The sequence below is a fragment of the Theropithecus gelada genome, chromosome 4 (assembly GCF_003255815.1).
Source record: "Theropithecus gelada isolate Dixy chromosome 4, Tgel_1.0, whole genome shotgun sequence".
In the NCBI taxonomy this organism is placed as follows: domain Eukaryota; kingdom Metazoa; phylum Chordata; class Mammalia; order Primates; family Cercopithecidae; genus Theropithecus; species Theropithecus gelada.
The window spans coordinates 1873898-1888181 of NC_037671.1; the positions used below are offsets into that span (position 1 = coordinate 1873898).

At 46.3% G+C, this 14284-nt stretch overlaps 1 protein-coding gene across 1 annotated transcript; it reads left to right on the top strand.

Annotated features, from left to right (window-relative positions):
* Positions 1 to 327: 327 nt before the first annotated feature.
* Positions 328 to 10124, top strand: LOC112622179 (tripartite motif-containing protein 15). Its single transcript, XM_025381438.1, has 8 exons — positions 328 to 568; positions 777 to 1220; positions 4345 to 4440; positions 5775 to 6005; positions 6720 to 6742; positions 7979 to 8094; positions 8455 to 8487; positions 9265 to 10124. Exons 2-8 carry the CDS (start codon positions 840 to 842, stop codon positions 9780 to 9782), a joined length of 1398 nt encoding a protein of 465 aa, XP_025237223.1. The 5' UTR covers positions 328 to 568; positions 777 to 839; the 3' UTR covers positions 9783 to 10124.
* Positions 10125 to 14284: the final 4160 nt, after the last annotated feature.

A 14284-nucleotide genomic window follows, 5' to 3' on the forward strand; every position in this document is an offset into this window, starting at 1 on the left:
ATCATTTTCTAACGTGTATCAACATAAATCATTTGCATTACGGTTTCTTGCCTTCTCCCTGCTACAGTAAAAAATATATAAATAAATAAATAAATAAATAAATAAATAAATAAATAAGATCGTCCAGTGTTACCCGAACCCCTGCGGGGACTGTTGTGCCAGGTAGTGGGGGATTTGGGACCGTAGGAGGGGCCACCATGGGCAGATGTGGCGAGGGAGGAAAGGGGAGAAGAGGGGTCCCGATGAGCAATCCTTACACCCGACCCGCAGTGTGGAAACAGCGTCCCGCCCACACACTTCCTACAGAATCTCCCGACGTCCACACCTCTCACTCCAGCCTGGACTTTGATGCTGTGGGCACGCCTCAAAGCTAGAAGTTTATGGCACCCACCTGCTCAATCTGACAGGAAGCCTCTGCTCCCCACTTCTCCCCAGCCACTGTGGTCTAGAGATTCCAGGAAACCCCGGTTCCCTGTGACCTCATGGTGTGCTCTGTTCTCCACCCTAGGGACCAGAAGGAGCCAGGAGTAAAGAACTGGTTTGCTTGGCCGCCACTGGGAAATTCTGGGTAATTCAAGACGCCCTGGAATTTGGACCCACTCCGCTGATAGGTGGTGGCCAGGGTTCTAGGGAGCACAGGAGGCGGAGCCAGGTGGCTTCCCTGTGCTGGCATTCCTGTCTCTCTCTCTCTCTCTCTCTCTCTCTCTCTCTCTCTCTCTCTCTCTGCCTTGCAGCCCTTTCACTCTGCGATTCGTGTAAGTGTGACTCGATTTCAGGGAAAGGGAATTCGCGTGGTCTGAGAAGGAGGCCGGAGTGGACGGGCTGGGGAAGGCACCGTGATGCCCTCAACCCCGTCCCTGAAGGTGGTCCACGAGCTGCCCGCCTGTACCCTCTGTGTGGGGCCGCTGGAGGATGCGGTGACCGCTCCCTGTGGACACACCTTCTGCCGGCTCTGCCTCCCCACGCTCTCCCAGATGGGGGCCCAGTCCTCGGGCAAGATCCTGCTCTGCCCGCTCTGCCAAGAGGAGGAGCAGGCAGAGACTCCCATGGCCCCTGTGCCCCTGGGCCCGCTGGGAGAGACTTACTGCGAGGAGCACGGGGAGAAGATCTACTTCTTCTGCGAGAACGACGCCGAGTTCCTCTGTGTGTTCTGCAGAGAAGGTCCCACCCACCAGGCGCACACCGTGGGATTCCTGGACGAAGCCATTCAGCCCTACCGGGTAAGAAGTGTGACTTTACCTAGGGCCCGTTTGGGGCAGGATGATGTCCTGTTATGATGGGAGGAAATCGGGTGGGGATCTGGATGAAAGACCTGGCTTCCACATTAGGGAACCCTAAGGTTATAGGGACTTTCGAGGCATTCCCAGACTGAAGGCAGATAGGCTCCTCTTGGATGTGTGCTAGTTCCTGGTCTGGGGGGAACTTCAGCTCCAGCTCTCAGAGGACCCCTCAGAGATGGAGTGCAAAGAACTGTAGCCTTGGCTTCACTCACTATGGAAAGAAAGCTGCCGTGCAAGTGGAATCTTCTGCAGATTATGGGCAAGGTGAATTTGTTCTCCCAGGATCCAGACTGGAAATGGGATTTCTAGGGCCCTGACTGCCAGGGCGCAGAGGGGAGGGAGGAGCTGGGGAACCTGCTAGCACTGCTCTCCTTCTTGAGAAAGGGAGGGTGGCAGTCGTCCAGAATTGTGAGAATTTCCCATCTGATCTTGGGGCACTTTCCCGTCAGCCTCTCAGATCTCTCTCTTGTCAACCAGTCACCAGGTCTGGAAGTGGTTTCCTTAGAAACATCTCCCAAATCTTTAATTCTGCCTTATCCTGTCAGCCAGGTTCTCCCTATCTCTTGCCCAGACTTTGCAGTCTCAACTGCATTCCCTGTCTCCATTCCCACCCTTTCCAGTCACCTTTCAATCTGCTGGGAGACAGATCCTCCTAAAACATAAAGTCACTCCTCTGCTCAAAATCCTCCCATGTATCCCTAGTGCCCAAAGAAAGTCCAATGTCTTTAGCAAGACATTCAAGGCCCTTTGTGGTCGGGATCCTTCCTCCCCATCCAGCCTCATCGCTCAGCCACCCTCCTCAAGGCACCATATGTCTAGCCAGACTGAGCTGCGTTTGCTGCTATTTTCCCGAACTGTCTTATTCATTCCCTGCTTCCAGTACTTTTTGAACATAGTCTCTTCCTCCTAGAATACTCTTCTCACCTTCTTCCACCTCTCTCTTTTTAAGTATACAATTCAGGGGCACTAAGTCTTCTTCTTTTATAAAAAAAAATTTTATTATGTTTTAAGTTCTGGGATACATGTGCAGAACATGCAGGTTTGTTACACAGGTATACACGGGCCATGGTGGTTTGCCGTACCCATCAACCCATCATCTACATTAGATATTTCTCCTAATGCTATCCTTCCCCTAGCCCCCCATGACCTGACAGGCCCTGATGTGTGATGTTCCCCTCCCTGTGTCCATGTGCTCTCATTGTTAAACTCCCACTTACAAGTGAGAACATGTGGTGTTTGGTTTTCTATTCTTGTGTTAGTTTGTTGAGAATGATGGTTTCCAGCTTCATTCATGTCCCTGCAAAGGACATGAACTCATCCTTTTTTATGGCTGCATAGTATTCCATGGTGTATATGTGCCACGTTTTCTTTATCCAGTCTATCATTGATGGGCATTTGGGTTGGTTCCAAGTCTTTGCTATTGTGAACAGTGCTGCAATAAACATACATATGCATGTGTCTTTATAGCAGCATGATTTATAATCCTTTGGGTATATACCCAGTAATGGGATTGCTGGGTCAAATGGCATTTCTGGTTCTAGATCCTTGAGGAGTCGCTACACTGTCTTCCACAACGGTTGAACTAATTTACACTCCCACCAACAGTGTAAAAGCATTCCTATTTCTCCACTTCGTCTCCAGAATTTGTTGTTTCCTGACTTTTTAATGATCGCCATTCTAACTGACATGAGATGGTATTTGATTGTGGTTTTGATTTACATTTCTCTAATGACCAGTGATGATCAGCTTTTTTTGTGTGTTTGTTGGCCGCATAAATGTCTTCTTTTGAGAAGTATCTGTTCATATCCTTCACCCACTTTTTGATGGGGTTGTTTGTTTTTTTCTTGCAAATTTGTTTAAGTTCTTTGTAGATTCTAGATATTAGCCATTTGTCAGATGGATAGATTGCAATTTTTTTTTCTCCCATTCTGTAGGCTGCCTGTTCACTCTGATGATAGTTTTTTTTGCTGTGCAGAAGCTCTTTAGTTTAGATCCCATTTGTCAATTTTGGCTTTTGTTGCCATTGCTTTTGGTGTTTTAGTCATGAAGTCTTTGCCCATGCCTATGTCCTGAATGGTATTGCCTAGGTTTTCTTCTAGGGTTTTTATGGTTTTAGGTCTTACATTTAAGTCTTTAATCCATCTTGAGTTAATTTTTATATCAGGTGTAAGGAAGGAGTCCAGTTTCAGTTTTCTGCATATAGCTAGCCAGTTTTCGCAACACAATTTATTAAACAGGGAATCCTTTCCCCATTGCTTGTTTTTGTCAGGTTTGTCAAAGATTAGATGGTTGTAGATGTGTGGAGTTATTTCTGAGGCTCCTATTCTGTTCCATTGGTCTATATGTCTATTTTGGTACCAGTACCATGCTGTTTTGGTTATTGTAGCCTTGTAGTATAGTTTGAAGTCAGGTAGCATGATGCCTCCAGCTTTGTTCTTTTTGCTTAGGATTGTCTTGGCTATGTGGGCTCTTTTTTGGTTCCATATGAAATATAAAGTAGTTTTTTCCAATTCTGTGAAGAAAGTCAATGGTAGCTTAATGGGGATAGCATTGAATCTATAAATTACTTTGGGCAGTATGGCCATTTTCACAATATTGATTCTTCCTATCCATGAACATGGAATGTTTTTTCCATTTGTTTGTGTCCTCTCTGATTTCCTTGAGCAGTGGTTTGTAGTTCTCCTTGAAGAGGTCCTTCACATCTGTGGGCACTAAGTCCTTTTCTCTCCCTGTCTATTCAACTGGAAATTTATCTTATCTTTCAAGGTGCACTGTAAATGTTTTCTGCTTTCCCAACCTTCCCTTAGGACTACAGGCAGAGCTGTCCTCTGTGTTCCCATCTTACTGTGTGTACCTCTGGACTACTGCATTTGTCTGTCTGTATTTTAACCACTCGACACTGACTTCTTCCTGAGATGGTGATCTCTCTTTAGGTACAAGGACTGGGCCTTTTCCACCTTTGAATCCCTCAGCACTTAACAGTGTGCCCAGGATGCGATACTTAATAATTGTGAGTTGAATTATTAATTCAGTCACCTCTATCCACCTATTCTTCTCTCCATAGGATCGTCTCAGGAGTCGACTGGAAGCTCTGAGCATGGAGAGAGATGAGATTGAGGATGTAAAGTGTCGAGAAGACCAGAAGCTTCAAGTGCTGCTGGTACAGGCCACTTCACTGGCTTTTTCCTTTGAAGGTTTTCTTTTTTTTTTTTTTTTTTTTTTTGAGACTGAGTCTGGCTCTGTCGCCCAGGCTGGAGTGCAGTGGCCGGATCTCAGCTCACTGCAAGCTCCGCCTCCCGGGTTTACGCCATTCTCCTGCCTCAGCCTCCCAAGTAGCTGGGACCACAGGCGCCCGCCACTTCGCCCGGCTAGTTTTTTGTATTTTTTAGTAGAGGCGGGGTTTCACCGTGTTAGCCAGGATGGTCTCGATCTCCTGACCTCGTGATCCACCCGTCTCGGCCTCCCAAAGTGCTGGGATTACAGGCTTGAGCCACCGCGCCCGGCCCTTTGAAGGTTTTCTTAAGAGACTCTGGGGAAACCTGTTGGCTGGTATCTGTTTCCTGGCAAACTGTTCTCATTCACCTTCCTGTGGCTGCACAAAGGCATTTGGGATCTCAGACCATGGGCACTAGAAGTGGTTCTGATGTCTTGCAATCCAAGATCCATCTTATATATCACATTTTACAGAGCAGAAAACTGAGGTCCAGAAAAGCAATGCTCCCAAGGCCACATAGCAAAGTGAAATTTCATAATGAACCTGGATTTCTTGACCCTTAATTCATTGTTCTTTCCATCTTAGTCTGTCTGCCTGAACACACCACCTTCAGATGGGAAGCTTGGGGTCAGAAGGTGTATATTAGTGTCTGGATTCTAGTCCTGACCACAGGCTGACCTTGAGGACAGTAGGCTGGTGGTGTGGCTACATCTGGGTCCCTCATGCCTCTTTTTTCATGCTATAAAGTTATGGAGGAATCGCAGTGTGGGGATTTCTAGTACCTTGACCAAGGAGAGAGTGTGGGGACAAAACAACTTCTCCACTATCCCTCAGCTCTCATCAAAGTATGCCCTGTAGTTGGTGATTTCCATGGCTAAAACCAAAATTACACACTCTCCCACTAAGTTGTGTTGACTCGTATCACAACTTCCTTTTGCCTTTAAGAAATGACTACAGTCTTCCCCCCTAACTTTAAGAAGGTATAGTAGGGTTAAGATAGTATTGTAGTTGTGGAAATATTTTTGAAAACTTCAACATAATTCTGAGAGCATAATGTAGTATTATTATTAGAATCTCTAGCTCAGACAGTAGCAGCACAGTCCTCATCACTTTTAAGTTCATCCTGAGACCTTTCTACTTCTAGGTGTATTAGTAAATAGAATAAGTTTTGGAACTAGTTACTCTCTATCCCTGTTAATCAAGAACAAATATATGGATGATCATCCTGGAAGCTATCTCTGAGCCCCTTCCTAACCATGTCTACTTTTTATCCCTTGCAGACTCAGATTGAAAACAAGAAGCATCAGGTGGAAGCAGCTTTTGAGAGGCTGCAGCAGGAGCTGGAGCAACAGCGGTGTCTCCTGCTGGCCAGGCTGCAGGAGCTGGAACAGCAGATTTGGAAGGAGAGGGATGAATATATCACAAAGGTCTCTGAGGAAGTCACCCGGCTTGGAGCCCAGGTCAAGGAGCTGGAGGAGAAGTGTCAGCAGCCAGCAAGTGAGCTTCTACAAGTGAGAGACACCTTATTACTTCATGTGATAGGAGAGGGACTCCACGGGGAAGGGGGTGGGCACCATGCTGTGGGCTGGAGAGAAGCAGGAAAGGGAAGTGGAGAGAGGTTAAGGGAGTGCAGACCCAGAGGGGCTGGAGAATTGCCCAAGTCATACACTGTGGTCATGTTAAGGGCTTTAGGGTCAGACAGTCTTGGATTTGAATGTTGGCTCTTCCAATCGTGTGAGACTTGACTGAGTCTCTTAACCTCTCTAAGCATGGGGAAAACAATAGCAACTCCCTCACAAAGTTGTTGCAGAATTATAAGAAACAATCCATATAAAATGCTTGGCATGGTTACTGGTACACAGAAAGAACTCAGTAACTGGTGTCTGCTGTGGTTATGAGTATGTGATCCTGGTTCATATCAGGTCCAGCTGATAAATGAAGACAGGCCCCTGCTCTCCACCACCTCCTAATCATTGCAGACACAACCCACCCCCACGATAAGGCTGAAACAGGGAAACCAGCACAAATGAACTGACTACAGAGACCCAAATTAGTAAGAAAACATGGTGTTAAAGAACAATCTAATGAGTAGGTAATTAAACAGGACAACTCTCTGCAGAAGGAGAGTTTTGAGCTCATATTTTAAGGAAAAAAAAGGATGTACAGAATCCCTGACAGGAAGGACTTATGGAAACTAAAGGTATGTTCTTGTCTTTCTTTTGTAGGACGTCAGAGTCAACCAGAGCAGGTAGGGCCCACTCCCCAGTCCTGCCTCCTTTTACTCAACACCACGACTGAAGGTGAAGGGGCAGGGTCACTTACTGCCACCCACTTACTTCCCCTCTTCCAGGAAAGCAAAGGCACTCTGGCAGACACATTGTCTCATTCAACCGTCCACAAACAGTCCAAACTCACTAAAGATTTGCGTTCTAAAGGTTCATTTTTAAATTGGTTGGTACTGGGGACACATTTTTCCCCTAGAAGTGAAGTTATAAATAATAATCATGTTTTTAGGTTGATCCAGGAACATTTATCTAATCTATGAAATTATTAGTACTTGAGTCAGTATCTAACACCATTTAAAATGTAATTCAAAGGAGGAATACTTTCTGTAGACTATGAGAAGCATGGAAACTGGGAATACCAGCCTGTTCTTTCATTCATTCATTTTTTACACACATCTCTAGTTTCCTTCAGGATTTTCTAATGCTACTGTAAAAGGACAGCCACCAGGAGCCAGAGGCATTGTAAACGCATGGCCTTTTCCTTCCCTGTCTGCTATAAGCATTAGCAGTCTGCACTGAGATGAGGAGAGGTGTAGTGACTAGGGAACACTTGTCACGTGTTTTGTGCCTATTTACATGCAGGGAAGATAAACCCAGGGTCCATGAATCAGGAAGTGTCTCCAAACATGCTTTTCAAAGAGCATTAGAGGTTTAGATCTAGAAGGGCTTGGGGATCTTCCAGTCTGATGAAGAAACTGAGACACGGGGGGTGAAGAGTGTTCAAGGTAATGCAGCAAGTGTCTGATGAGGACTGAGCTGGGACCAGAATCAGGAGTTTTTTTCATTGCAATATGTATTTTCATTTATCCTTTTTTTTCTTCCTTTCTAGCCTCTTTTCCTTTACAAATAGCAGCATACACAAGGGTAGTTTAAGGCTGTTTTCAAATGGTACCCTGTTGCCCTCTAGAGGTCAAAAGGGGTAATGATCTCTGTCCCTCGGCCCCGACAGACCCAAACATTCTCCTAAAGGGGCCCACCTCCAATTCTTGAGAAGTAATTATCGTTAGTTCCTCTTAGGTTTAACTGAAATGCCTACTACTTTAGTAACTACACATTTCCAAGTAAAGAAACGATACTCAATCTGATCATTCACCACAGACGCCAAGATCATTCTTTAGTCTGATTTTAGCCTCACTTGGTCTCACCCAAACATTTGTTTTTGGAATTTGGACCTAACTGGTTACTAAACCTGTCTGCAGGTGTGAGATGAACACTTTTGTGAGTCCTGAGGCCATCTCTCCTGACCTTGTCAAGAAGATCCGTGATTTCCACAGGAAAATACTCACCCTCCCAGAGATGATGAGGATGTTCTCAGGTAAAGGGGAAGGGGCCGCAGTTTTCCCCAGTCCCGTTAGCTGCCCTCCTGCCTTCCACCCATCTCCATCTTTCTCTGCCCTCGAAACCCAGCTCAAGACATCTTCCCTCCCCAGAGCCTTCCCTTAGTGATCTCAGTTAATTCAGGGGCACCATTCCCAGAGCATCTCCTCCACTCCCTAAGGACAGGTGCGGGACTGAGATTCCAGGAGGGTGAGGACCACTTCTCCTCCACTAGACCACAGCAGAAGCCAAGGCTTCTGTCCTCATCTTCACATTGTACTCAAGACACCTTGCCCCTGGGGGTGCCTATAAGAAGTAATAAGTCACAGATCTCTTTTTCTATTTCTGCTTCCCTCAGAAAACTTGGCGCATCATCTGGAAATAGATTCAGGTAAACAGCTCGGGACTTGGGGAGTCATTCTTCCATTCGCCCATTCAGTCCATGGCAGCAAACAGAGCAATAAAATGCATGAATTCTGGATCCTCATTGCTTGAGTTCTCTGAGACACTGGGCAAGTTATTAAGCCTCTGTCCCGCAATATTTTCTTCATCAGTAAAATGAAAAAAAAGTAGCTGTGAGGACTAAATGAATTAATACATGCAGAGAGCTTAGTGTATTACCTGACTCATAGTAAGTGCTCAGTTAATGTCATCTAGTTGTATAGATATTACTTGTTGAAAAATACTTATCAAGTCCTAGTTTTTTGAGCAGCATTGTGCTGGACTCTTTATTGATTTGAACAAATGTGCAATTTTTAAAAAATCACATTTATTTTTAATTGGTGCTTAATTTCGAAATTGTTTCCATAAGCATCACCTCACTCACTCTGGTATAGATCAGTGCTTTTCAAACTTAACATGCAGAAAGTTCTCCTAGGGATCCTGTTAAAATGCAGATTCTGATTTAGTAGGGTGGGATCGGGCCCAATATTCTGCATTTCTAACAAGCTCCCAGGTGATGGGGATGCTGCTGGTCCCTCCCTCTGCACTTTGAAAAGCAAATCCTTACAGCACCACTGGCTGATTAGGTAGAAGGGCGGTTCAGAGAAGTGGCCCAATGGCAGGCTGCCCGAGTCCAGCATTCCTTCTGCCTCCCACGCGCGTGGTCTGCTCTAGGAACATCTGTGGTTGCTGCCCGCTGTTGATGTCTGCGCTCTCCTCCCTCTAGGGGTCATCACTCTGGACCCTCAGACCGCCAGCCGGAGCCTGGTTCTCTCGGAAGACAGGAAGTCAGTGAGGTACACCCGGCAGAAGAAGAACCTGCCAGACAGCCCCCTGCGCTTCGACGGCCTCCCGGCGGTGCTGGGCTTCCCGGGTTTCTCCTCGGGGCGCCACCGCTGGCAGGTTGACCTGCAGCTCGGCGACGGCGGCGGCTGCACGGTGGGGGTGGCCGGGGAGGGGGTGAGGAGGAAGGGGGAGATGGGCCTTAGCGCCGAGGACGGCGTCTGGGCCGTGATCATCTCGCACCAGCAGTGCTGGGCCAGCACCTCCCCGGGCACCGACCTGCCGCTGAGCGAGATCCCGCGCTATGTGGGCGTCGCCCTGGACTACGAGGCCGGACGGGTGACCCTCCTCAACGCCCAGACCCAGGAGCCCATCTTCACCTTCGCTGCCTCTTTCTCCGGCAAAGTCTTTCCTTTCTTTGCCGTCTGGAAAAAGGGTTCCTGCCTTACCCTGAAAGGCTGAAGTGGGGCGCGCAAAAGGCGGCGAAGCGGAGACAGCTGCTCCCTGGGATCCAGCTCCGCCCCTGGCCAGCGCGCGGCCCGCGTGAGGCGAAAGGACAGGGGCTTGAGTCTCGAACAGCGGTTGTTTATACTTTATTTATCTTAGGCCCTCAGCTCCCTGACGTCCTGAGCCTCTCTGTGACGCTCCGGCCTTCTCTGCACCTCCGAGTGCAGAACCACTGGCGGGCTCAGCTGTGCCTAGGGCAACAGCCAACCTAGGAGCCAGCGGGCTTTCGGGGAAAAAACAGAAAAAGAGATCTAAAATAAAATGTTTAAACTGTTTCAAAATAATCATCGTGGGAAATCCAGGGTGTTGCTGGACTTGCACTAATTTATACAGTTCACTTCGTACTTTGACACACACCTGAAGATGCCTCCACCTTTGCACGGCTTAGGGCCTCTTCATCAGCTCTGGGTGGACCCCAGGGCCCCTTCCTTTCCTTCCCCTTCTGGTCATTTCTCTAGACTTGTAGAGAGTGCCCTAAGAAAGTGTGACTCACAGACCTCTGGATTCCATGTGCCCAATTAGTGCTGATGGGACTGAAGGAAAGGCTTAAATCCAATGGAAGCTGCCTGTGTTGGCAATTTAGGGCCGAGATGGCTGGAGGGAGTAGAAGCAGAGAGGAAGGGTGATGATCCCTCTGTGACCAAGACACAATCCTGTTCCTTCTTTTAGTCAGGACACCCCTGATGACAGACTATGGGACAATCACCAGGCCCCACTGTTTAATAAAATGAGGCTTTTGCTCAGTAGGTCTAACGTCTCAAATATTTGTTATTATTGCAGTTATTATGTGGACACAGAAACAGACCACAGGTGAAAATAACTTTACAAAGCGAAGTATGAATCCCTATACAAGTGATGGTTTCCCCAACCCCTACCCTTTCTCCTCTCAAGTTGAACACTCACATTCTCATCCTTCCACCCCAACCTCTGAAAAAAATCTGCCTTCAACTCCAATCCAGGTTCCCTGTACTGTAAGACAATACTCTGTGTGCAAGAACACTTTAGTGTCAGCACGGTGGCTCACGCCAGTAATCCCAGCACTTTGGGAGGCTGAGGCGGGTGGATCACTTAAGGTCAGGAGTTCGATACCAGCCTGGACAACATGGTGAAACCCTGTCTCTACTAAAAATATAAAAATTAGCTGGGCATGATGGCAGGCGCCTGTAATCCCAGCTACTCAGGAGGCTGAGGCAGGAGAATCACTTAAACCAGGGAGAAAGAGGTTGCAGTGAGCTAATATCGAGCCACTGCATTCCAGCCCAAGTGACAGAGTGAGACTCCATCTCAAAAACAAACAAACAAACAAACAAAACAGGCTGGGTGTTGTGGTCATGCCAGTATGCCGAGGCAGGTGGATCACCTAAGATCAGGAGTTCGAGACCAGCCTGGCCAACAGGTGAAACCCCATCTCTACTAAATATACAAAAATTAGCTGGGTGTGGTGGCGGACACCTGTGATCCCAGCTACTTGGAAGACTGAGGCAGGGGAATCACTTGAACCTGGAGGCAGAGGTTGCAGTGAGCTGAGATTGCACCACTGCACCCCAGCCTGGGTGACAGAGTGAGACTCCGTCTCCAAGAAACAAACAAACAAACAAACAAAACAAAGAACATCTTCATTATTGCGTGAGCCCTGCTCCTAAAGCATGGGTCAGATGTTTCAAAGGCACTCAAAGAGTTTGGACCATATGTGAATTTTATTTAAAAATTGTAACATGGCCGAGCACAGTGGCTCACTCCTGTAATCCCAGCACTTTGGGAGACCAAAGTGGGTGGATCACGAGGTCAGGAAATCAAGACCATCCTGGCTAATACGGTGAAACCCCGTCTCTACTACCAAATACAAAAAAATTAGCTGGACACGGTGGCAGGCGCCTGTAGTCCCGGCTACTTGGGAGGCTGAGGCAGGAGAATGGTGGGAAGTCAGGAGGCGGAGCTTGCAGTGAGCAGAGATCGCACCACTGCACTCCAGCCTGGGAGACAGAGCGATATTCCGTCTCAAAATAAATAAATAAATAAATAAATAATAAAAATAAAATAAAAATAAAAATTGTAACATGAATCATTGTGATGTAAATAATTAACCCTAACTTGACTGTTGGACAAATAGAGGTTCTTGATATAAAAGAAACCAGACAATGTGGGGTTTCTTCTGCCCCCTCAATGTGGTGAGCAGAGCCATCCTTGTCTGACCTAAGTGGCTTGGTAGTCCAACCTAGTAGTAGTAGTAGTAGTAGTAGTAGCATGCATGCCCAGTGCTTATTATAAAAGTTGTATATGCTCATGGTTAAGAAAATTCAAACATTTTCAAAGTGTACAGATAGAAACCTCTTTCCCCACCCACTCAACACTTCCCCTTGCCACTCCCCATAGTTAATCATTGATATCAATTTTTTGTATATCCTGCAAGCTTTGAATACAAATATACATTATTTTCTTTTTTTTTACATAAATTAGATTATGCCATAAATACTCTTTGCAACCCCTCCAAAAGAAAAACTATGTGCGACACATGCTAATTGTAACATTGGTTAAACATTACACAAGGCTATAAAGTTAAAACAAATTTGTTTTAATTATATCTTCATTTGAACCTTACAACAAGCCTGTGAAATACATAAGACCTATTTTGTTTTTCTCATTTGGTGGTTGAGAAAACTGGCACACAGTAAATGAACTTGTCTAACAAGTTTCACAGCTGGTCCTTGTGACCTGCTGAAGTAGAATCTACCCGTCCTGGAGCTCAGCGCAGTCACCTTTCCACCACACTCAGACTTCTAAAACAGACACATCCCAAAGGGGCTTTGTTTCATTTGCTACCCACTGAATTCACGTTTTAGACAGACAGGGCATTTTTGGTTCCGTATGAAACAGAAAAAAAAAAAAAGAAGAACCGATGAACATAAGCACACTGTATTTCCAAGTCTCTGGTACTTCTAATTTTAGAGCGGTCCAGATAATTTGAAAGTGTGGATATGCACATTTGGAGGCTCTGTGCCTATATTAATAAATTGTTCTGCATAAGAAAGGAAAGAGAAATTCAGAAGCCAAAAGAAATTTGGGAGTGGCTAAGACCTCAGGGTGAGGACTGGGAGCTGCCTGAAGGAAAAGCAGAGGAAAGAGATTCATTTGGTGGTCCAGCTGGAGCCGCAGGAGGGCTGTGTTCCTGTGTTTGTGATGTAAAACTGTCCTCTATCTCCCCTACAGGATCCTCCGCACAACCTATCTTGCCCCTAATGCTTTTTGTAAGTGTTCCTGAGTTCCAGGTGCTGAGTTCTGTCCACTACTGGGCGGGAGGAAAAGAGACCCCACGAAAGAACTGCTGGGCTGCTGGACTATGTGAGGAGCAGCCACACTGAGGTGCCTCAGAGAACCAGAGCGGTTATTGTAAGGACCAAGGTGGGACCTATAAGGGAATCTCTCTGGAGCTCAGGGACCGTGATGACAGTGAGCTGGTTGTAATGGGAACTAGAGCCAAGACAGATGCATTGTCTCTCTGGTCAGCTTACTTCGCTCTGGATGTGGGGTCCGTTCTCCTGTCTATAAGGAAGCTTCCTGACTCTACTCATGGCCTTTATTTTCTCCTTCATTTTCAGTTCTTTCCTTCTTTCAGACTTCCAGTGTAGAGCATTGACTCAATCATACTTCTCAGTTCTTGGAACATGATCATCATCAGTTCATGCAAGGTCTTATTGATTCATTTGTATTGTCTCCTCTCTCTCCCATTTTTATTCCCATTCTCCTCACTCCCGTAGGCAGTTACTCCCTAATGTTTTTCTTTTTTTAAAAAAAAAATTCAACTTTTAAGTTTGGGGATACATGTGCAAAATGTGCAGGTTTGTTACACAGGTAAATGTGTGTCATTGTAGTCAGCTACACAGATCTTCCTATCACCCTGGAATTAAGCCCAGCACCCATTAGCTATTCTTCCTGATCCTCTCCCTCCTCCCACCCCCGCCTTCCAACAGGGCCCAGTGTGTGTTGTTCCCCACCACCTCCCGTCATGTGTCCATGTGTTCTCATTATTTAGATCCTACTTAGAAGTGAAAACATGCTGTACTTGGTTTTCTGTTCCTACTTCAGTTTGCTAAGGATAACAGCCTCCAGTTCCATTCATGTCCCTGCAAAGGACATGATCTCATTCCTTTTTATGGCTGTATAGTATTCCATGGTATATGTGTACCACATTTTCTTTATCCAGTCTATCGTTCATGGGCATTTAGTTTGACCTCATGTCTTTGCTATTGTGAATACTACCACAATGAACATACACATGCATGTGTCTTTACAGAGAACGATTTCTACTCCTTTGGGTATATACCCAGTAATGAGATTGCTGGGCTGAATGGTATATCTGCCTCTAGGTCTTTGAGGAATCGCCACACAGTCTTCCACAATGGTTGAACTAATTTACACTCACATCAACAGTGTCAAAGCATTCCTTTTTCTTCACAACC

What these genes read in the sequence shown, in the direction of transcription:
- LOC112622179 (XM_025381438.1), top strand. Translation starts at nt 840, where the DNA reads ATGCCCTCAACCCCGTCCCTGAAGGTGGTCCACGAGCTGCCCGCCTGT. An exon ending in CAGCAAGTGAGCTTCTACAA is followed by an intron (nt 6,006 to 6,719) that starts GTGAGAGACACC and finishes TTTCTTTTGTAG; the next exon opens with GACGTCAGAGTCAACCAGAG. An exon ending in GATGATGAGGATGTTCTCAG is followed by an intron (nt 8,095 to 8,454) that starts GTAAAGGGGAAG and finishes TGCTTCCCTCAG; the next exon opens with AAAACTTGGCGCATCATCTG.